Below are 24,424 nucleotides of genomic sequence, written 5' to 3' on the forward strand. Positions count from 1 at the left end.
CAGCCCAGCTGTCTGCAGACCACGTGGGCATCTTTCATGTTCCAGCTGTAGCTGTAATGGGATGGTGCCCCAGGAGCCCTGGTTAAGGATCTCCACTCTCGCCGGCGCAGGACCGCCCCGTCCACCAGGCGGAGCTGTCTGCTACCTGAGGAGAGAGAAATGGGACACGGGGCGTTGACCTGAAGAATAAGGGTCTTCTGCCCTGTGGGACCTCACCTGAGCAGTAGGAGGCGCTCTCCTCTGAGGCTGCAGACTGCTGGTTCTGATATGGAGTCTTTGCACTCGTGCGGAAGGCAATGGCAACCCACTCCAGTACTCTTGCCTGGACAATCCCATGGACAGAGGAGCCTGGTAGGCTGCAGTCCATGGGGTCACTAAGAGTCGGATACGACTGAAGCGACTTGGCAGCAGCAGCAGCATTGCACTGGGGCAGCTGCTGGGTCTGGTTTCTTATAGCAGTGGCAAGAGAACTAATAAGGTTGAAAAGTAGGAGGAAAGGTTAAAAAAAAAAAGTAGGTAAAAAAGGTTAAATAATGTTTATCAGTACTGCACTTTAAGTGGATAATGAAGTAGAGAATTAAACCTAAAATTTTCCACTTCCAGGGAGAATAGAGTTCACAGCAGGCCAATGTGTCTTGCTGGGTCTTTCTGGATACAACTTTAAAAGCTGGAAAATGTTTTTTAAGAAATAGTAAGTGTATTCAACATTTGTTAACACAACATGGACTAAATATGCTAAAATTCTAAAGAGTGGAGAGTATTTCAATGTTAGTACAGGATCTATAGCTTCTTTTTCTCTGTGGGAATTTGCCAGTTCATTGCATAATTTAATGATTCAGAATCTGGGCTCCGACAAGCAGAGGACTACTGTTGTGACAGGAAGCCTACATAATCTGGGGGTTACCTGGTGCTGGAGAGACAAAATTAGAGTCTTGAGAGCCTCTCTCACACAGCAGGTTTTCTCCTCAGATCTTTGCCCAGTATATAAGCTGTGAAGGGCAGGAAGCTAGAGAACTATATAAAAAGACTTGGAAAGCAGAGTCTTTTTCATTATTTGGGGTACTTAGCTACCAAAGAATATAGGCTCTGAACTGAAATCTCTGAAAGGCTATGTCATAGGAACAGAGAAATCAGAGGTGGACTGAGTGCTACCAAAACTGCAACCCATACTTGTTATAGCTCAGTTTTAGGTTATATTTAGGAGTTTGGGTGATACACACCCCTTCCCCCTACCTGCCTAGGAAAACAAAGGGTAAATACTTTTATGTGTTAGAAAATGTATCAGGAGTATCTTACTTTTTCATATATAATTTGTAGCATCAATAAAAAATGACAAGACATTTGAGAAGCTAGGATAACATGACAAATGACCAAAGTGAAAAAAGATAAGAGAATGCAGAGACACCTATGATAGAAATGCTGGACTTAGCAGATAAGGATTTTAACTACAATCAATGTATTTAGGGGAAAAGAGAGAAGAAGAGAATAAACAGGTAAAAAGATGAAAAAAAATCATAAATATAATAAAATGTCTAAGGAACTATTGCCAACCTAAAATAAAATATCTAGGTTTAAAAAGTGAATGAATAAGTTAAAAGAATTTATATAGAACTTAGAATATAGTGATTTAGAGGAGTCCTAAAGATGAGAGATGAGAAAGAGAAGAAAGAGGAGGAGGAGAGGGAGAAGAGATAAGAGACAGAGAGACAGAACTGCAGAAGTAATATCCAAAGATGTAGCAATAGAGAACTTTTTTAAAAAAATAAATGGAAGAGTATGAAAACCCCACTCCTAGTAAAGCTGCTGAAAATCAAAAGGAAAAAGGAAAATCTGGAATAATAACAGATTTATCTAATACAAAAGGAAGGAAAAAAAGAGACAAAAAGGAACATAAAACACGGGGATCAATTAAAAACAAATGGCAGATACCAACACATCAATATCAGTAATTGCATTTACAGTGAATGGATTAAGATAAAACAAAATTGACACAAATGTTACTTGCAAAATGCCCTCCTTATATTATTAAAGCAAAGAATGGTTGAAAGTAAAATGATGGAAAAAATGTACTAACTGTAACAAAACTGGAGTAGCTATATCGATGTCCCAGAAAGTAGACTTTAAGTCAAGATACACTAATTGAATTAAAGAGGGAATCTTCATGATTATAATGAGATGCACCCTTAATAAAGATATTTTAGACAACAAAATTCAAGAAAGGTAATAGAACATAACTTTGAAACATACTTGACAGAGTGAAAAGAAGAAATAGACAAAATCACAATCAAAATGGGGGATTATTACCAGATCTTTTTCAGTAGCATGCAGACCAAACATACAAAAAACAGAGAATAATTCAGTAGATGTACAACAACGTAGTCAGCACGTTTAACTAAGTAACACAAAGAGCAACGCACCCAACACCGCAAGAGTTCACATTGGCTGTACATGCACTCGGAACTTTTACCAAAATGACTACATAATAGGACAAAATCTTTCACTCTTTGAATTTATACTTTGAATATTTGAATTCATACTTTGAATATTTACTCTGACCACAGTGGAATAAAATTAAGAACTAATAAGAAAATATTTATAGCCACCTCTATTTGGGGAAATTCAGCAAGGTCCTTCCAAGCATCACCTGAGTCTGGGAATAAATTTAAACCTTACAAAATATTGTGAAATAACGATAATAAACACAAAATAATGGTATGATAAATTCTTCTAATGAAACTCAAGTAGTGCCTAAGGGAAAATTATACCCTAGAATTAGGGAAGAGGAAAGACTGAAAGTGAAAAAAAGTAAGCTTCCAATTAAGAAACTAGATGAGAAAGTCAAGAATATAGAATGTTGGGGTTAATTTAGAAAGGAACAAAAATTAATAAAGAAGGTAAGCATTAAATAGAAAATATAGAAGAAAACCCTTTAAACGTGGCTCATTGAAAACTGATGAACACTGAGCAACACTAATGCAGAGCAGAGAGAAAATGCAGCTAACAACACCAAGAATGAACAGGGGCGTCAGCACAGATCATACAGGTGTTTTGGTCGTAGTTTTTGTGCTGCTGTTTGTTTGCTGGCTGTGCTGTTGCTCATGGGCTCATAGTTCCCAGGTCAGGGTTGAACCTGGACCCCTGACAGTGAAAGCCCAGAGATTTAACCCCTGGATTACATAGTTTTATTAGTACAATTGACACATTTAATGTGGATAACTACACATAAAGTGTCAATATCACCACAGCCTTGCGAACACTAAGTGTCTTTAAAAAAACAAACAAACAAAAAAAAACCAGTCATTCTGACATGTGTGATGATATCTCTTTGTGGTATTAATTTACATTTCCCTGATGATTAACAATGTCAAGCTTTTTTTTTTTTGATATACCTATTGCCATTTTTTATGTCTTCCTTAGAGAAATGTTTATTCAAGCCCTTAGCCAATTTTTCACTTGAGTTATTAGGTTTTAATTTTGTTCGTTTTTTTAATTCTCTTAAGTTATAGGAGTTCCGTATTATTTTTGGAAATTAATACCTTATATAATTTGTGTTAGCTTGCTTTTTCACTTGGTTGATCTTTCGTTTGGTTTGTGGAAGCTTTTTAGTTTGGTATATTCCCACTTGTCTATTTTTGCCTTGTTGCCTGTACTTTTGATGTCATATCCATGAACTCATGAAACCGGTGTGCTTTTATTTTGTGATGGAGCTAAGATATCGCATATCTAAAATGTAATTCCTATCTGGTGATGATGTTACACCATCACACATAGTAAAATAAATTCAGATAAATAAATAAATTTGAAATTAAGTTTTGAATATTCTTTAGTGGAACTATAAAATTGTTTGCAGAAAATAAACTTGATTCAATGTTATTTTGAGATGAAGAATGGTGTTTAAACATTGCACTAAAGGCAGAAGTCAAAAAAGTAAAACATTACAGATTTGACCACATAACCCATCCATACACATATACAACCTTAAAAATATATGTAAAATATGGGGGAAATGTTACAAAAATATTTAAGGAAAACAGTAGGTAATATTTGTTTATAAAGAGTTCCTATGAATAAATAAGAAATCTTAAAACATTCTAGAGAAAAAATATTGTCATGAAAGATATCTTAAAACAGTAATATAGGAAAGAAGATAACATTTTTGTATATAGTGTTTTGTGAAAGTCACTCAGTCATGTCCAACTCTTTGTGACCCCGTGGACTATAGAGTCCATGGAATTCTCCAGGCGAGAATGGGAGTGGGTAGCCATTCCCTTCTCCAGGGGATCTTCCCAACCCAGGGATCAAACCCAGGTCTCCCAAATTGCAGGCAGATTCTTTACCAGCTGAGTCACAAGGGAAGCCCAAGAATACTGTAGTGAGTAGCATATCCTTCCCCAGCGGATTTCCAGACACAGGAATCAAACCAGGGTCTCCTGCATGGCAGGCGGATTCTTTACCAGTTGACCTACCAGGGAAAACCTTATGTAGAAAAGAAACCATGATGCTATGAAGAAAATTATACTCTCTTTTAAAATTAAGTATTTATTTGGTTGTGCTGGGTCTTAGTTTCAGCATGCAAATTCTTACTTGTGGGATCATAAAGAGAAAAAAATTGTAACTGCATGTGGTGATGGATATTAGTGTATGTGTGGTGATCTACCAATATGTACAAATACATAAACACTATGTTTTACCCTTAGAACTAATATAATGTTACAGGAATTACATCTCAATTAAAAATGTTAACAAACAAGGTTGGAATATGTGGATTAAATTAGTTTCATTCTTACCTCATTTAAGCTTCTCTGGTGGCTCAGACAGTAAAGAATCTGACTTCAGTGTAGGGAGACCCAATTTCATACCTGGGTCAGGATGATCCCCTGGAGAAGGGAATGGTAACCCATTCCAGCATTCTTGCCTGGAGAATCCCAAGGACAGAGGAGCCTGGCAGGCTACAGTCTATGTGGTCACAAAGAGCACAACTGAGCAACTAACATTTTCAGTTTATGTATTTTGTGGACCCAAATTTAAATCATCACTTAGAAATTAAAATATCAAATCTCACTGCATCCTACAGGGTTGGGACAGACACACAGAAATAGTAAGTCACCTGCACACAAGATATAGGCTTCCTCCTTGGGAGAGCATGAAGTATAATTCCAAGGGTCAGAAGGACACTGCCAGAGAGAGGTGTCAGTTTTCCGACAGAGGATTCCATCCACCCACCGAGGTCTAGAACCTTCCCTGAGACCAACAGAAGAGTTGAGGGTTCCACTGTCCCCACAGCCAAGCTGTCTGCAGATCACGGACACAGTGATGTCTTCCATGGGGCTGCGGCAGACACTGCCCCAGGTCCCATTGTAGAAAACTTCCAGCCACCCAGCACACTGCTGGTCCTCGCTCACCATCCTGAGGGCCAGGAACTCTAAGGTTGAAAGGGGAGGATACAGGACACAGTAAAACTTTGCTGGATGTTCTAGGTTTTCCTTTCTTCTAGAAATGGTCAACATTCATCTCTGACCTTGTTAAAGAGATACCCACTAGATGACAACACTGACATCACCTCCCTTTTAACTGACTTTGTCCATTTGTGTCTGTCTTTCTATTTCTACCACAATGGTGTAGTGGATATGAACTGAGAGGAAGACCAAACTGCATGGGCACTAGTCAGGGAGGGGCAGCTGAATCCTGCTTCCTGATGAAATCTTTAAAGAGTATATCAAAGGGATGTGATGTGGATATTAGGGAGATAGGGATAATAATTAATCCAAAAATGTTCACATCCCAATCTCTGCAACCTGTGAATATGTTACCATACCTGACAAGAGGGATTTACAGATGTGATTAAGGTAAGGACCTCGGGATGGTGAGATGATGTATTAACAATATGAGCCCAGTCTAATCACATCCTTAGACCCACTGTCCTTAAACGTGGAATACTTTTCTTAGCTCCGGCTAGAAAGAGAGATGTGACTCTGGATAATGGCTGGAGGCCTGCAGCATTGCTGGTCTGATAATGGATGAAGGGTGCTGTGAAGGAAGGAATGTAGGTGGTTTCAAGAAGTTTGAAAAGGCAAGAAACAGATTCTCCCCTAGAGCCGCAAAAGTGATGCGGCCCTGCTGGCGCCTTGATCCCAGCCCAGTGAGACCCCTGCTGGACATCTAAGCTAGAGAAGAGAAAGGAAATAAATATATGCTGTTTTAAACCACTAGTTGGTAAATTGTTAGGGAAGCAAACAGAAACTAATACCGCGGGTTTAAATTTGTTGTATGCAACTGGAGAGAGAGCCCTGCTTTTAAGAAAAACTGTAAGAAATGGCTCTACCAGGAAACACTGCTGAGAAGAAAGGACCAGAACCTCAGCTGCTGCAGAAGGAAGTGAAAGCACCTCGTCTTCATGTCTGCTGGAAAGACAGGCTTCATGGGAGGAAGCCTCCTTCTCTGCTCCTTTCAGCTTCTCTCCCTCAGGGCTCAGACCCCCGTCCTGCGGGGCCCACCCCTCCCCTAGCCTGTGGACAGTGTGCAGCGCGGACCTGAGCAGATGACCCCCGCGTCCTCCTTGTGTCTGCAGCCATGCTGCCCCCAGCCCCGGGAAGGGCACCTCCACACGTGGGACTCCTTTCCTGTGCAGTTCACGTCGTCCAGCCAGATGGACCCTGATCCTGCCCCAAAGTGAGCAGACCCTGTGGCATTGAGGGCTTCTCCACAGCCCAGCTGCCTGCACACCACGCGGGCATCGTCCAGGTCCCAGCCGTCATCACAGATGGTGCCCCAGGAGCCCTGGTCAAGGATCTCCACTCTCCCGGCGCAGGGACCTGTTCCGCCCACCAGGCGGAGCTGTCTTCTGTCTGAGGAGAGAGAAATGGGACGATGGGGCAATGACTTCAAGGGTTAAGAAGGGTCTTCTGTCTTGAGGGACCCTCACCTGAGCAGTAGGAGGCGCTCTCCGCTGAGGCCTCAGAGCCTGCTGATTCTGCCATAGAGTCGTTGCACTGGGGCAGCACCTGGGTCTGGTTTCCTGAAGAAACAACAATGATCAGAAGTCTGGAAGGGTTGAAGAACAGGAAACTGAATTAAGGAAAATAATGACCTACTGATGGAGCCTAAAATGAGAGCTGTGACCCAGCAGTAAAGTTATCATACTCTTAGTGTTCACCTTCTCCCTGGAGAGTTCTGTTTCTGACAGTACCACAGTTTCTGTTTTAACCCAAGTGTTGCTGTAAGAATGAGTTAAGTAAGTTGTATCCCTAAATTTATCCCTGTACTGTGCTTAGTCGCTCAGTCATGTCCGACTCTTTGTAACCCCTTGGACTATAGCCCACCAGTATCCTCTGCCATAGGATTTTTCAGGCAAGAATAGTGGAGTGGGTTGCCAAGCCGTCCTCCAGGGGATCTTCCCAACCCAGGGATCACACCCAGGTCTTCCACACTGCAGGCGGGTTTTTTACCATCTGAGCCACCAGGGAAGCCCAAAGCTATCCCTAAGTAAAAGCAAAACAAAAATCGTTCTGAAGGATTTCTACAATTTCTTCAATGTATATCTTTAAAACAAACACATATAAAATAGATCTCATGAAAAACAGAAAGGAAAAAGGAAACATTAGAAAAAATTTATCAGGGTTTTAGGCTGCTAGAGTTACCTGACAAGAATATATGTAGCCATGGTTAAAGTGCTTATGGAATTAATTGAAAAATGTATATCTTTGCAGAGAAATGATACCAAAAACCAAATACTTCTAGAGCTGAAAAACTTGTTAGCTGCAATTAAGATTAAAGAATAAGTGTAGCCGCACATTAGCTCAGCATAAAGTTGAAACATCAAAATGCAAAATCAGAGGGTATTCTTCAATTAATTCAGGTCACATAGCAAGAGTTCTGGTTATATGGTTGTATGGCAGTTTTTTCCAAAACATTTGGTTCGCTTCAGTTCAGTCCCTCAGTCATGTCCAACTCTTTGTGACCCAATTAACTGGCAGCTTGCCTGACTTCCCTGTTCTTCACCAACTTCTGGAGCTTGCTCAGACTCATGTCCATCAAGTTGGTGATGCCATCCAACCATCTCATCCTCTGTCATCCCCTTTTTCCTCCTGCCCTCAATCTTCCCAGCATCAGGGTCTTTTCCAATGAGTCAGCTCTTCTCATCAGGTGGCCAAAGTAGTGAAGATTCAGCTTCAGTATCAGTCTTTCCAATGAATATTCAAGACTAATTTCCATTAGGATCCACTGGTTTGATCTCCTTGGAGTCCAGGGGACTCTCAAGAATCTTCAACACCACAGTTCAAAAGCATCAATTCTTCGGTGCTCAACTTTCTTTATGGCGCAACTCTTACATCCATACATGCTGCTGCTGCTAAGTCACTTCAGTCGTGTCCGACTCTGTGCATCCCCAGAGACAGCGGCCCACCAGGATCCACTGTCCCTGGGATTCTTCAGGCAAGATAACTACTGGAAAAATCACAGCTTTGACTAGATGGACCTTTGTCAGCAAAGTAATGTGTCTGCTTTTTAATATGCTGTCTAGGTTGGTCATAGCTTTTCTTCCAAGGAGCAAGCATCATTTAATTTCATGGCTGCAGTCACCATCTGCAGTGATTTTCGAGCCCAAGAAAATAGTCTGTCACTGTTTCCATTGCTTCCCCATCTATTTGCCATGAAATGATGGGACCAGATACCATGATCTTTGTTTTTTGAAGGTTGAGTTTTAAGCCAGCATTTTCACTTTCCTCTTTCACTTTCATCAAGAGGCTCTTCGGTTCCTGTTCGCTCTCTGCCATAAGGGTGTCATCAGCATATCTGAGATTATTGATATTTCTCCTGGTTCCAGCTTGTGCTTCATCCAGCCCAGCATTTCACCTGATGTACTCTGCATATAAGTTAAATAAGCAGGGTGACTATATACAGTCTTGACGTACTCCTTTCCCAATTTGGAAACAGTCTGCTGTTCCATGTCCAATTCTAACTGTTGCTTCTTGACCTGCACACAGATTTATCAGGAGGCAGGTAGGTGGTCTAGTATTTCCATTTCTTTAAGAATTTTCCACAGATTGTTGTGATCCACAACATCAAAGTCTTTGGCATAGTCAATAAAGCAGAAGTAGAGGTTTTTCTGGAACTCTCTTGCTTTTTCTGTGATCCAACAGACTTTGGCAATTTGATCAATATGAAAAGGTGAAACTTAGTAGCTGAAAAAAAAAATATGTACTTAATTTTGGTTATGACTTTGGGTCATTAATCAGGAAAAAAACTCAGTTTGGCAGTCTTTCAGTGGGGTCTTTCAGTGCTGCAATCAGATGTCACCTGGAGCTGATGTCACTAAAGTCTTGACTGAACTCTGGTTCTGTAAGGAAATTCCCAGAACTGTTCTAAGGATAAAGGAACATCAAGTCGTCAACTGAATTCAGAAAGAATTTACATATTCAGGAAGAAATGGGGGAGAAGTGGAACAGAAATGGAAGGACACACACACACAGATTAAAGCAAAATATTTGATACTAACAATTAGAAATCCAGGTAAAGGTCATAAATGAATTTTTATAGTGTTTTCCCAACATTTTTATGTCTCAACATACATCAAAATTGAAAGAATTAAAAGATGAAAACAAGTCAAAGAGAATTCATTGCCAGGACACTTTCGTAAAAATACTCATAACATCAAAAATAAATTACCTAGGAGAAATCCTAGTAGAAGATGGGCAAATTCTCTGAAATTCAGGATCTAACCGAACGGAGGGATGTATTATGTCAATGATTTGGAAAACTCAACATTGTCAATGTCAATCATCCTCAAATTGCTATGACTACTCTTAAATTTTTAAATCTAATCTCAATGATACCCTTAAGCTTTTCTTTTGGTGAAAATGACAAGCTGACTTCTAAATTCATACAAAATACAAGCAACCAAGAATGAACACCACAGTTGGTAACAAAAGCAATGATATTAGAGGAGTTAATATAAAGTAACTCTTGTAAATTAAAATTATTCAGACTAACTACAAAGTTTGAAATTCAGGGAGATAGTGAAGGACAGGGAAGCCTGGTGTGCTGTAGTCCATGGGGTCACAAAGAGTCATACATGACTTAGCGATTGAACAACAACAACTACAAAGTTATGATAATTAAGAAAATGCAGTATTTGTGCAAGGATAGACAAATGACAACATGGAACAGAATAGAGAGTCTCAAATAAGACAGACATAATTGCCCTTTTGCTTATGATGAAGGCAGCACTGCAGTGGGGAAGAGTATTTTCAGAAAAAGATTCTGAGTCAGTTGGATGTCCATATGAAACCTGACCCTTATCTGACACAGATATCAATCCCAGAAGGAATGCACAATAATATGCAAGAGAAATATAATAAAATTTCCATAAGATACTCTTAGAGAATGTTTTTACAATCTTAGAGTAGGGAAAATTCTTTTTTAAAAAAATATAAGGAGCATTAAATGTACAGAAAAATGTTGGTAAGCTATATTTACATAAGATTAAGAGATGAGTTCATCAAAGGACACCATTTGATTAAGAAAATGAAAATAAAAGACCAAGGGTTAAACATGGAAAATAGTAACACATATTTGCATCCAAAGACATTGTCATGGTAAGTTGTAGTATCATATTTGTAATAGTCAAGAACTGGAAATAACTCAGATCTATACTGTCAGTAGAATGGATCAGTACATGGTCATGTGATCATTCAAAGCATATTCTACAGTAATAAAAAAAATAAAGTGCTACAATATAAAACATCATGTGTGAATCCCAAACATAATTTTGAGTCTATGAAATTAGATACAAAAAATGAAACATACAGCATCATTTTACATAAAGTTCAAACATTGATAAAACTCTCTATGTCAGTAGAAGTTCAGTAAGTACTCTTCCTTGTCGAGGAGGGAAGACACAGATACTGGGGACGACAGTGACTGTGGTGCTGGGACATTCTCTTTGCTGCTCTGGGCTGGGGTTCATACTGAGATCTGTACTTACTGCTCCTACATTGTTTTCTGTGATTACATGTGAGCAACAATGTTGCTTAAAAATATATTATTCCCCTTCACACTTCTTGCCCTGACCTGAAAAATGAAGGAACAATGAGAAGATCCATATTTCACCACGAAACAAATCTCTGACTCTGAAGCCTCTTTAACCTCACTCTCTACTCTTGGAGACATTTCACTCCAGGAGCATCCTGAGTACCAGTAGCCCTTCCCTCTCTCTTACCTGAGCAGATCACAGAGGCTGTGTTGCCATGGGAACAGTCAGGACCACCCAGGGCAGTCACAGGACAACTCCACAGGAAGGACTCTGCCCCCGAACAGTGAAATCGGGCTGTTAGGATCTGGTCACCTCCTTCCACCAACTGTGGTCCTCTGAGGGTAGAGATGGCAACTCCACAGCCAAGCTGACGACAGACAACATTGGCATTGGCCAGACTCCAAGGGGAGGCACAGAGCACTCTCCATCGTCCAGAAATGTTCATCTCCACCTGCCCCTCACAATGAGAGGAGCCATTTGTCATGAGCCGGACTTCTGAGTATGCTGGTAGAAGAAGACAGAGTTTCAGCAAAATTACATGACTTTCTCACCTGAGCAGGGTGTTCACAGAGGTGAAAGGCCTGACCTGCATCTCACCTGAACAGACAACCTGAGCAGCTCCACTGTGGTGACAAGTGCCCCCTGGACAGGGCACTCTGGGGCAGACCCAGAGCTCAGGCTCCTCCCCCTCACACCTGAACTCTTCAGCCCAGACCTGGCCATCGGACTCTCTGAAGAGCTCATGTCCCAGGATAGACACAACCTTGCCACAACCCAGCTCTGCACAGATGACCTGGGCAGTGGGGAGTGTGAAGTTCCCATCAGACACTGGGATCCAGGCTTCTCCAGAATACACTTCTACTCGCCCTGAGCAGGGTCCATCCCCTCCAGCCAGACGCACAAATCCTAAGAGGAAACAACAACAAAACCAGTCAGTGTTCATGGTACTGACTTGGCAACTGGAAACCACACATCACAGGCAGTGGAGTGAAAGTTTTTCGTTTTAGAAGTGGAGCATGTAGAGAGTCTTTGACAGTTAGTGTCCTAACTGAATTTTCATGACAGATTTCTGAAGAGAAATCCGGGAGGATTACCAGGTCAGTTTGGAGTGGTTGAATCCCAAGAACATACACTTTGGGACTGGTTAGAAATGTGAATTCCTTGGTCTAGGAGCCTGGAAAGTACAGAGCCCAATTCAGATCATTGGAATGGCTGAATACTGGAAACACGTGTTTTAGCATTGGTTGGAGAAGTGAATTTCTCATTTAGCAGCCTAGGACCTACATACAGATCCAAGGATAATGTGTAATATTCAGGCATTTAAACTTGAATATAGAGATATGCAGACCAGAAGCCACCCAGAGGGACGTGGGCTATGAGATGAGAGACCTAGCATCTAGACAAGCTTAGAAAGCTTTCATGGGACTTGTGGGGCTAATATTCTGCCCAGTTTTCTCTCCCAGAAGCTAGTCCTCAAGTGATTTAGGTTAAGGAAAGTCCTGAGGCTGGATCGATGAAGGCATGCCAACCTGTAGATGGGTGACAGCTCCAGAGAAGAAATATGGACACTGTCACTAATTCACATTTATGTCATCACATCTTGTCTTTCTAATACTTTTTGATGCCAAAAAATTCCATGAATTCCTTCAGTGACCTCAGTGGAAATGAAATGAGTTAAGAAAACTCAGAGAGGCATAGAGAGAGAGTCCCAGCCATCTCTCTTGAAATCCTAGGATTTGCCAAAGAATCTGGGGGTGAGTGTGATCTCAGTGGGAGTTTACTGGATAGCTGAGTTTCCACATTGTCTCCTACTAAAGGTTTTTCTTCTCAACCAGGACTCACAGAAAATGCTAAGGGCTGATAATAATTGATTTTAATACTATCATTGTACTAATTCTAACCACAGAAAAATATGCATTCTTCTCAAGCACACATGGAATAGTCTCCAGACTAGGTTATAAATAAGCCTTAACAAATTCAAAAATACTAAAATCATTCCAAGTATCTTACATGACCATAATGGAATGGAACTAAAATTCAGTAATGATCAGAAAACAGGAATTCATGAATATATAAAAATTAAACCACACACTCATATTTTAAGATTGTTTTCCTTTTTCTATAAAGAATAATATTTAGATAGCAATTGCATTAAATCTATAGATCACTTTGAGAAGTACAAGCATTTTAACAATACTAATTCTTGCAGGCCAGAAACACAGAATGACTTTGCATTGATCATATTGTCTTTAATTTCTTTTACGGATGTTTTACAATTCTAAAAGAAGATGGCATGCTGCCAAAAAGAAGAAAGAAGAAGAAGGAGGAGGAAATGAGCAAACAAGCCATAATTTGGAGAGTTCCAAGTTGAAAAAGCCTCAATATGGATAAATATGCCAACATTTGTGGCAAACACTCATTGAATAGGTTGTTAGCATACTACATCACCCTCTGCTCCTCCCATCCACCACCTAAACTGCTATCCTTTCTCATTCCTCCTACGTCAGACAAGCAAACACCATTTTAAAAGATACAGATGGATGGAAAAGAAAACCAGAAAGGGTAGCTACTGCTGAAGAAGTAGGGTGTAGGTGGGGTATATGGCATGCAAGGTGGGATCAAGGAAGCTTTGAAACTAAAGGAGGAAAACCAAAATAAGAGTTCATCATTTGGCCATCAAAGGAACACATTTTGAACTGAATGAAGATAACCCAATGAAAAAACTTTATTTAATTCATCAAGGACAATTCCCTGATTTCTGGGTGTGTTCTGATTATTTACTTCTGAAGTTCTTTCTGGTAAAGGACTGCTTAGTGATGCCCAACATCCGACCAAAAACTTACTACAATTTCCAAAAGAGAGAAATGTAACCCATAAAACAGTTTGTTTTGTTGTTGTGGTGGTGGTTATCCTAAAATATTCATTTTTTTATTTTTTTAATTTTAAAATCTTTAATTCTTACATGTGTTCCCAAACATGAACCCCCCTCCCACCTCCCTCCCCATAACATCTCTGTGGGTTATCCCCATGCACCGGCCCCAAGCATGCTGTATCCTGCATCAGACATAGACTGGCGATTCAATTCTTACATGATAGTACACATGTTAGAATGCCATTCTCCCAAATCATCCCACACTCTCCCTCTCCCTCTGAGTCCAAAAGTCCATTATACACAGCTGTGTCTTTTTTCCTGTCTTGCATACAGGGTCGTCATTGCCATCTTTCTAAATTCCATATATATGTGTTAGTATACTGTATTGGTGTTCTTTCTGGCTTACTTCACTCTGTATAATCGGCTCCAGTTTCATCCATCTCATCAGAACTGATTCAAATGAATTCTTTTTAATGGCTGAGTAATACTCCATTGTGGATATATAACACAGCTTTCTTATCCATTCATCTGCTGATGGACATCTAGGTTGTTTCCATGTCCTGGCTATTGTAAACAGTTCTGCGATGAACATTGGGGTACATGTGTCTCAAAAACAATCATTTAAAGTAGCTTCAGAAATTACAGAAATGATTGAATTGACTGAAGAGCTCCTTAAACCCCTAATATCAATATCCTTAATGAAGCATAAAAATAAACAGGGAGAAAAACTAGGAAAAATAAAGAAATGAGTCTTCTGAAACTGAAAAATATAGTATTGGAATAAACAATTATTTGGATAATTACACAAGAGACTAGACATTGCAGAATAAAAGAACTGGGAAGTAAAACACAGCAGTAGAAACTATCTAGCTTGAACCAAAGAAAGTAAAAAGGCAGAAAAATATGAATGGAAACTCAATGGCATGTGGGATAATATCAAAATATATAAAATATGTGTATTTGGAGATTCAGAATAAGGGATGTACAGAAAAATATTAAGAAAAGATAAATGACATTTTCCCAAAGTTATTGAAAACTATAAACCCACTGATCCAAAAAGCTAAACAAACCCCAAACAAGATAATGAAACCATTCTCAGAAAACTTGACAATGTAATTACAGAAATTCATTGGTAAACAAACACACATAAATATGTTAAGAGCAGCCAGGGAAGTTTGACACATTATATACAGGGAACAAAAGTATTATTTACTGACTTTTTGTTGGAGGCAATGAAAGTCAGATGACAATGTAAGAACATATTTAAAGTGTTGGGATTGGGCATTTGTTACCCTAAAATTGAATCACCCAAGAAAATAATTTTCAAAACTGAATGAAAATTAAAATGATTTCAGGTAAATGAAAGATGATAGAATTGGAGGCCACCAGACACACACTACACAAAACTGCCTCAGGAACTTCTTCAAGCTAAAGGGAGATGACAGCAGATGAAAACATGGATCCCCTCAAAGCTATAGAGACTGTGCTAAATGTTGATTCTCTATTAGAAGATTTAAGGCAAAAATATTAGCAGCAAACTATAAGATTCATAATAAATTTATAAATAGAACTTATGACAATGATGGCACCAAAGACAAGAACAGGAACGTGGAAGAAAAGTATAGTGACTGACATTGCATGTAGTGACATCTTATTTCAAGGTAAAATGTAATTTAAGTTTAATAATTCAACACTGGGCTTTCCCGGAGGGTCAGTGGTGAAAACTCCACCTGACGATGCAGGAGACGTGGGTTCAATCCCAGGTCTAGGAAAATCCCACATACCACAGAGCCACTAAGCCCATGCACCACAGCTAGTGAGCCTGTGCTGCAGAGCCCAGGGGCCACTCCTACTGAAGCTTGTGCCCCATAGAGCCTGTGCTCCACAGCAGGAGAGGCCACCGCAATGAGAGCCTCATGCTGCAGCTAGAGAGGAGCCTCTGATCTCCACAACTAGGGAAAAGCCCATGCAGCAGTGAAGGCCCAGCCAGCAAAAAATAAAATTACTCTAAAAATTAAAAACATTAAACATTATAATCATCTAAAACTCTGACACGATTAGTAAACCAATACAGTATTTAAATTAAAATGATAAAATATATTCGAAGATTAAAATAAGAACAGAGATATAACATATAGCAGCTGCTGCTGCTGCTGCTTAGTCACTTCAGTTGTGTCCGACTCTGTGCGACCCCATACAGCAGCCCACCAGGCACCCCAGTCCCTGGAATTCTCAAGGAAAGAACACTGGAGTGGGTTGCCATTTCCTTCTCCAATGCATAAAAGTGAAAAGTGAAAGGGAATTTGCTCAGTCGTGTCCGACTCTTAGCGACCCCATGGACTGCAGCCTACCAGGCTCCTCCATCCATGGGATTTTCCAGGCAAGAGTACTGGAGCGGGTTGCCATTGCCTTCTCCGACAAATAGCAGGCAAGTACACTTAAAACCAATTATATCAATAATTACATTAAATGTAAATAATTTAAGTACTCCAAATAAAAAAACAAGATAATCAGACCAGATAAAATAAGACAAAACTATACACTGTTTACAAACTTATATGCGTTTAAATATAAACACAGAAACATATTAAAGAGGTAAAAATTACATACTATGCAAACACAAATCAGAGAAAACTGTATATAGTATCTAAATTAATATCATACAAAGTCAGACTATAAGACAAAGAATTCATTCAGAGAAAAAGAAACATTTTATGATAATAAAATACAAAAGAAATTATATAGTATTGAAACTGGTGGGTTAAAAATAAAGTGATGCTTAGAGGAAAATTTAGAACCTTAATGCTTCCTTGATGATTACTTTAGAATAAAAATAGAAACAGAAGGAAATGATCCAAGACTCCACCTCAAGAATCTACAAAAGCAACCACAATCATAGCTAAAAAAGAGGAATGAAAACTGAGCATAGAAATCAATTAGGAAGAAAGGAAATACACCGTCAAGAAAATCAATACAGTCCATTAGTGATTCTTTTAAAAAGAACATTAACACTGATAATCTTCTAGCAAACCAATTAAGAAAAAAGAGGGAACACAAATTAACAAAACCAGTAACAAAAGGAGGAATATCATTATAGATCTTCCCAACATCTATAGATACGAGATATGAACGAGTGCTACTTAGATCTTGCCAACATCTAAAGATATAAGATATGAAACGGTGTTACTCTAATTTGAAAAACTTTTTGTAAAATGGACCAAGTCCTTGAAGACAAATTACTTGTGAAATACAACTCACCAAAATCTGATACAAAAAAAAAACAGAAAAATATATGAGTAAACTTATTTGTTAACAAACAGAATCCATATTATAAAAATTTTCCACTAAGAAAACTGCCAGCTACAAATGCTAGCACTTCCACAGAACTCAGAAATGACTCCCACAGCCAGATAAAGGAAGAGAGGGAGGGAAGGAATGGGGGCAGGGAGGAAGTGTAACACAGAGGCTGTGGTGAATGTATGAACTGACCTGCATCTTTCCAACCCTCCCCTCCTGCAATCCTTGCATCTTCATCCCCTCACCATTCTGCACTTCAGTACTGTAGTCCCTGGTGGCTCAGAAGATAATCAAGACTCTGCCTGCAATGCAGGAGACCCAGGTTTGATCCCAAGGTGAGGAAGATCCCCTAGAGAAAGAAATGGCAACACACTCCAGTATTCGTGCCTGGTCCATGGGGTCACAAAGAGTAGGACAGGACTGAAGCAACTTGGAATGCTTGCACCACAGTCCTTCAAAATTTGTGTCTTCCCTCCCAGATCTTCCACCTGAACTCCATGAAATCTCCTTGTTATTTCAAACAAGCTTCTCTACATTCTCCTCTGGTCATTGTTTCCACTCTAGATTTCTCCTAAACATGGTACTTCACTTCCAACAATCCACTACTGAGGCTGAAATTTCTCTTCCATACCTGACTCCTAAGGTTGAGCAGAAGAAACTCCAAGAGTTCTGATTAAGATAATGAAAACACATGCTATTCTAATCTTATGTCTGCTACATCACCACCACTTTGACTTATCTTCACATCATTAAAATCTGTCTGAAAATACAGAAAAAAAAAAAAAAACCAGACCAGGAGGAGGAAAACTAGTAACAAAAAGAGAACTAGAAGGAACCTGGAACCGTTCATAAAAATGTGAGAGACTAAGTCAGAGCAATGGTAGTGAGGGTGTACAAACCATGATCAGGGTTTAAATATTAGTTCAGTTCAGTTCAGTTAAGTCACTCAGTCGTGTCCATCTCTTTGCAACCCCATGAGTCGCAGCATGCCAGGCCTCCCTGTCCATCAGCAACTCCCGGAGTTCACTCAAACTCATGGCATCCAGCCATCTCATCCTCTGTCATCCCCTTCTCCTCCTGCCCCCAATCCCTCCCAGCATCAGACTCTTTTCCAATGAGTCAACTCTTCACATGAGGTGGCCAAAGTACTGGAGTTTCAGCTTTACCATCAGTCCTTCCAATGAACACCCAGGACTGATCTCCTTTAGAATGGACTGGTTGGATCTCCTTGCAGTCCAAGGGACTCTCAAGAGTCTTCTCCAACACCACACTTCAAAAGCATCAATTCTTTGGTGCTCAGCTTTCTTCACAGTCCAACTCTCACATCCATACATGACCACTGGAAAACCATAGCCTTGACTAGACAGAACTTTGTTAAATATCAGAGCACTTCCAATTCTCTACTTCTAAGTATATCTTAACTGGAATTAATAACAAGACATCAGTTTTCTTAGGAAAACATTGGGAGTTCTAATTTCACATAAAGTTTCAACATCACACACTCCATTTTCACTCAGATGCTGATTTATCAACATATGGTAGAGTCACCTGTAGTATTTCCACAAATTTATCTTCAGGTGGAACCATGATTATGACATTGTGACAGTAAGGACAGAAAACAGGTTTGTTTAAAACCAAAGTTTCTAACTAAAATGCAAATTCACCTTGAAAATAATTATTTTCAATAAGAATGATAAAGAGAATGGAAGAAAACATTTTGAAGAGATGAATAGATTTACAACATAAGTGCTGTAGTGGTTTCACAAATGCATACTTATCCAGCAGTCTTGTGTGTCAGACACACCTCAATAAAGTACTTTTTAAAAAGGAAAAGAATTGTTTCCTTAAGGGCATCAACTAGAATCATCAAAGATCTGCTGAAGGTGAGATTAAAAAGATCTCTTTTCCAATGATCTTCCTGTACATAAACACCCAAGAGCTGATTGGCTGTGGCTATTAAGGACCTGCTGCAGATGTCTTCAGGGCTCCCCTGTCCCACCATCCCATTAGATGGGGTAATACTATTCTAAGACCAGCCTTCTACCTTAGGGAATTCACTGTGATAACTGACAACATCTTCCTCCAGTCCAGTTGTTCTGATGTGATTAATAACCTGGACATGCAATCTGCAATTGTGAGAACAACTAGAAGCATCTCTGTCAAATACTGTGAGCACCCACTCACACCCTAGTTCCTGCATCCACCTTGGCATAGGTCAAAGACACTTAGATAGCACTGAGTACTTCTTAGGAGTTACATCAGGTCCCCTTAGCTTCAATTCAGTTCAGCTAAATTCCTCAGTCATGTCTGACTCTTTGCAACACCATGGACTGCAGCATGCCAGGCCTCCCTGTCCATAACCAACTCCTGGGGTTTACTCTAACTCATATCCATTCAGTCGGTGATGCCATCCAACCACCTCATCCTCTGCCATCCCATTCTCCTCCCACCTTCAATCTTTCCCAGCATCAGGGTCTTTTCCAATGAGTCGGTTCTTTGCATGAGGTGGCCAAAGTACTGGAGTTTCAGCTTTAGCATCAGTCCTTCCAGTGAACACCCAGGACTGATCTCCTTTAGGAGGGATTGGTTGGATCTCCTAGCAGTCCAACGGACTCTCAAGAGTCTTCTCCAACACCACAGTTCAAAAGCATCAATTCTTCAGTGCTCAGCTTTCTTTATAGTCCACTCTCACATCCATACAGGACTAATAGAAAAACCACAGCTTTGACTAGACTGGTCTTTGTTGGCAAAGAAATGTCTCTGTTTTTTAATATGCTGTCTAGGTTGGTCATAGCTTTTCTTCCAAGGAGCAAGCGTCTTTTAATTTCATGGCTGCAGTCACCATCTGCAGTGATTTTGGAGCCAAAATTAAAAAAAAAAAAAAAGTTTGTCACTATTTCCACTGTTTCCCCATCTATTTGCCAGGAAGTGATGGGACCAGATGCTATGATCTTAGTTTCTGAGTGTTGAGTTTTAAGCCAACTTTTTCACTCTCCTCTTTCACTATCAAGAGGCTCTTTAGTTCTTTGCTTTCAGCCATAGTGTGATGTAATCTGCATCTAAGGTTATTGGTATTTCTCCCGACAATCTTGATTCCAGCTTGTGCTTCATCCAGTCCAACATTTCTCATGATGCACTCTGCATATAAGTTAAATAAGCAGGGTGACAACATTCAGACTTGACGCACTCCTTCCCCGATTTGGAACCAGTCTTTTGTTCCATGTCCAGTTCTAACTGTTACTTCTTGACCTACATACAGATTACTCAGGATGCAGGTCCAATGGTCTGGTATTCCCATCTCTTGAAGAATTTTCCAGTTTGTTGTGATCCACACAGTTAAAGGCTTTGGTATAGTCAATAAAGTAGAAGTAGGTGTTTTTCTGGAACTCTGTTGCATTTTCAGTGATCGAACGGATGTTGGCAATTTGACCTCTGGTTCCTCTGTTCTTTCTAAATCCAGTTTGAACATCTGGAAGTTCATAGTTCATGGACCACAGCCTTGTCTAACTCAATGAAACCATGAGGATGCCATGTAGGGCCACCCAAGACAGGCGGGTCTTAGTAGAGAGTTCTGACAAGACATGGTCCTTGGAGAAGTAAAGGCAAACCACTTCAGTCCTCTTGCCTTGAGAACCCCAGGAACTCCTAGCTTCACTGCCTCTTATACGTGATGTGCTTCAGCTACTGTGTCGTAAACTTCAAGAGTACATTTTCCTGCTCCCTCAACATCCCTACAAATGTGGTGTGAGCTCCCCACTCGATTCATCAGGTACACCAGTGTGATGAGATTTTCCCTGCCATGAGTCCCGCTTCTGGCCTCCTCTGACTGTGACCTAGGGTCATTTAAATACACCTGAATTTCTCTCACACATTTTCCTGTGTAACTGCACCTTTTCTTCGGGTACGATCACTTGTCCATGGGTCTTCACATGCCCTTTTGGGGTCACCATTGCTTGGTTGAGCCTGTTCTATTGGCACATCACCCACATACCAACCTGATGGAGTGTGATGACTCTGACTTTTAGGACCAATGAGGATAATAAACCTTGTTACCTACAACTCCCCTCTGACTCCCCCTCCCCCACCAACAATGTAGCCACACCCTACTGACCATTATGTCAAAGAAAACAGAACAATTACCATGCTGAGACTGTGTCACAGAGGTCGAATCCAGAAGCTGAATCTGTATGAGACTTTTGACCTCACCTCTGCCTCCTGCGACACATCACAAAGACCCTTCACCCAAGCATGTTCTAAAGGCTGTATCCATAATCTCGAGTCATTCTGGTGATAAGACAGAGGCTTTTCCTGCTAGAGACCCCCACACAGACCAGACAAGACTTACCTGAGCAGACTACTCTAGCATCCCAGTCGTGGGAAGAGCTATCATTACGATAGTCTTTAATATTAGAATGCCTACAGTCACTGACAGTTGACTCTACCCCTTCACATGAAGTATATGAAAGCCAAATGGGGCCAAGTCCTGGCCCAAAATAAGCCGCTCTAGGAAAACCAATGGCAGCTCCACACCCCAGCTGTCTGCACACTACAGATGCATCCTCCAAGCTCCAGTCCATATCCTCCACTGTGCCCCATTCTCCCTGGTGCTTCACTTCCACTCTCCCCTCACAGCGGTGGGCTCCATCCTTCAGCCTCAGCTCCAGTACTGCAAAAGAGACACATGACAGGAAAGATTTTAGGAGACTTAGAGTGGTATAATATTTAAAACATTAGCTCTCTGAGGAGCAAAACAGTGCATGGGATATAGTATTTCCTGACCTCTGTGGTATAAACATTCCCAGGGTGGCCAACTCTAAGCCCCCAATGTGCCATCACTGAACACAGAGCAGGAAGGGAGGCACCAGGTATTTCTCAGGAGCCTGTAGAACCAGCTTCAGGGACACCACCGAGGACAGGCCTTCAGAGACTCTGGATGCTGCCCTCCCTGGAGATGTGCCCAAGGCTACTAGAGCCCAGCTTCCCCGTCTCAGTTGCAGCTCATGGCCTGGGATCCAGGGAGGAATCCTCCCTGTCCTTCCCTGTCCTTCCCTCTCCATAGGGAGCATCTCATCCAGCTCAGGAACAGAGGGCTGGGGTAACAGGCTCTACAGTGTCCTGATTTTTTCTGTTGCCTGGTATCCACATCCTTGGGTAATCCCACACTCGAATGTACTTAGTAACATACATGTACCAAATGGAATTTGGCAAAAGCGATGAGATGTCACTTATGAGATTAGATTTCAGTTCAACAATACACCAAAGTCTGAATGCTACTAACAACCAGGTAAGTACATGAGCAATATCCTCCCCTGGTTGAACCTTCAGATAATTGCATCCTGTGAGACATCATGACTCCAAGGATCCAGGTAAGCCATGCCAATTCTTGACCCACAGAAAGTGTGAGATACCTCGTGTTTGCTGACTTAAGCTGCCGAGTTCAGCAGTAATTGGTTGTACAACAACTCATAGCTGATGCAGGGCTTCCCTCCAGCGTCAGAAGACAGCGGGTGAACAAGCTGGAGGTGTATACGTGAGCCTTCACTGCTTCATGCAGACGAGACTTCTTCCGGTGCGACCAGGTCTGCTGCCTGGTCCCACCTGGAACTGGGACCCAAGCCACCTCTCTCTGTCACATCAGGTCTCACCCAGTGTCCCAGGATCCTGCCTGCCTGTCAGGAACTGAGAAGTGAGTTCCCTGAGACCTTGATCAGCTCCCCTAGCTTTAAATTCAGGTCAGGAAATGAGAATCTTTCTTACAATCTAACAAGACGTCGTCCTTGGGGCACCCTTAACACCGCTCAAGGTCTCTGCCCCCGCCCCCTGTGCTCTCACTCTGGAAACCAAAGTGGTGGCATCACAGAGGGAACACCTGGGGGATGCTGCACTGGAGAAGACCTGGTGTACAGTCAGACCAGGCAGGCAGCCACCCAAACGCCAGAGTGGCTGGTTAAAAACAGAAATTATTTATCTTATCCCAGCTGTGGAGGCTGGTAAGTCGAGACCAACGTGCTGGCAAGGCCATATTCATTCTGAGCCCTCTGCTCCTTGGCTTGTAGCCATGGCTCCCTCACTGTGTGCACCCCTGGCCTTTCCTCGGGACAGATGGACAGGGAGAGGGGGAGGGGATCTGTCTCATCCTCTTTTTATAAAGTCTCCTATTGGATTAGGGCCACATCCTTCAGACCTTATTTAACCTTGGTGTTAGTGGTTTAGTCGCTAAATTGTGTCCAACTCTTGAGACGTCATAGACTGTAGTCTGCCAGGATCCTCCGTCCTTGGGATTTCCCAGCAAGAATACTAGAGTAGGTTGCCATTTCCTTCTCCAGGGGATCTTCCTGACCCAGGGATCAAACTTGCCTCTCCTGCATTGGCAAGAGGATTCTTTACCACTGAGCCACCAGGGAAGCCTATTTAACCTCAATTACTTCCTAAAGACCCTATCTCTAATGCAGTCACACTAGAGGCTAGGATTCAACATATTAATTATGGAGGGACACAGTTTAGTTTAGTTTAGTCCACAGACCCAGGGAGGTCCATTCTAGGAAGGAAATATAGATACCTGGGGGGAGGTAAAGGAAACAGTAGAAGTAGAGAGACATCCTATGGTGCTTACTCAGATTTTTTAAAATTCTGATACTGATGTAAGAGTAATTGAATAGGATCCTGAAAGCACACAAGAAGCTATTTTTATTAATACTAAATGATTAAAATTTTATCAATGATAAAATTATCTATGGAGAGACAGGTCTTTTTTAAGTACTATAAATACAGAAAATAATAAGACAATGTTTTTGCCTACAAGGAGCTTTTATCTAGCTTATGACACAAACACATAGGTGATTTCATTACTGTGAAGAGTTCTAGGAGATTTTCTCAGTAATGGTGGGCTTGCTTATTGAGGCTATCTCTTCTGCTGAAAAAGTAGAATTAATTTACTAAAAATTATCTAAAAGCATTAAAGACCTGTAAAAATAGGAGGGGAAAATCAGCCCAAATCTGAAGGGAGCTTGTAAATTCATTGAGTTTCAAACAGATAGAAAACATTAAAAAAATAATAAAACTAACCAGAAATTCTGGAGCTGAATGATACAGTGAGTGAACTGAAGAATTCAATACAGAGCATCAAAAATAGACTTGACTATCAGATAGAGAAGGAGAAATATCATATGATATCCCTTATATACGAATGCAAAAAGAAAATTTTTAATGGACTTATTTACAAAACA

At 40.8% G+C, this 24,424-nt stretch overlaps 1 protein-coding gene across 1 annotated transcript; it reads right to left on the minus strand.

Annotated features, from left to right (window-relative positions):
* Window positions 1–20: 20 nt before the first annotated feature.
* On the minus strand, window positions 21–21,864 carry LOC102169751 (antigen WC1.1-like; the record flags this gene model as incomplete). The annotated part of the gene is made up of 7 exons (XM_018045535.1): window positions 21–145; window positions 5,108–5,422; window positions 6,531–6,845; window positions 6,923–7,015; window positions 11,216–11,533; window positions 11,627–11,935; window positions 21,544–21,864. Coding segments are annotated over 7 exons (1,796 nt in total), but the record flags the coding sequence as incomplete, so codon positions are not given.
* Between the last annotated feature and the right edge of the window lie 2,560 nt (window positions 21,865–24,424).

The sequence above is a fragment of the Capra hircus genome, unplaced genomic scaffold, assembly GCF_001704415.2.
Source record: "Capra hircus breed San Clemente unplaced genomic scaffold, ASM170441v1, whole genome shotgun sequence".
Taxonomy (NCBI): domain Eukaryota; kingdom Metazoa; phylum Chordata; class Mammalia; order Artiodactyla; family Bovidae; genus Capra; species Capra hircus.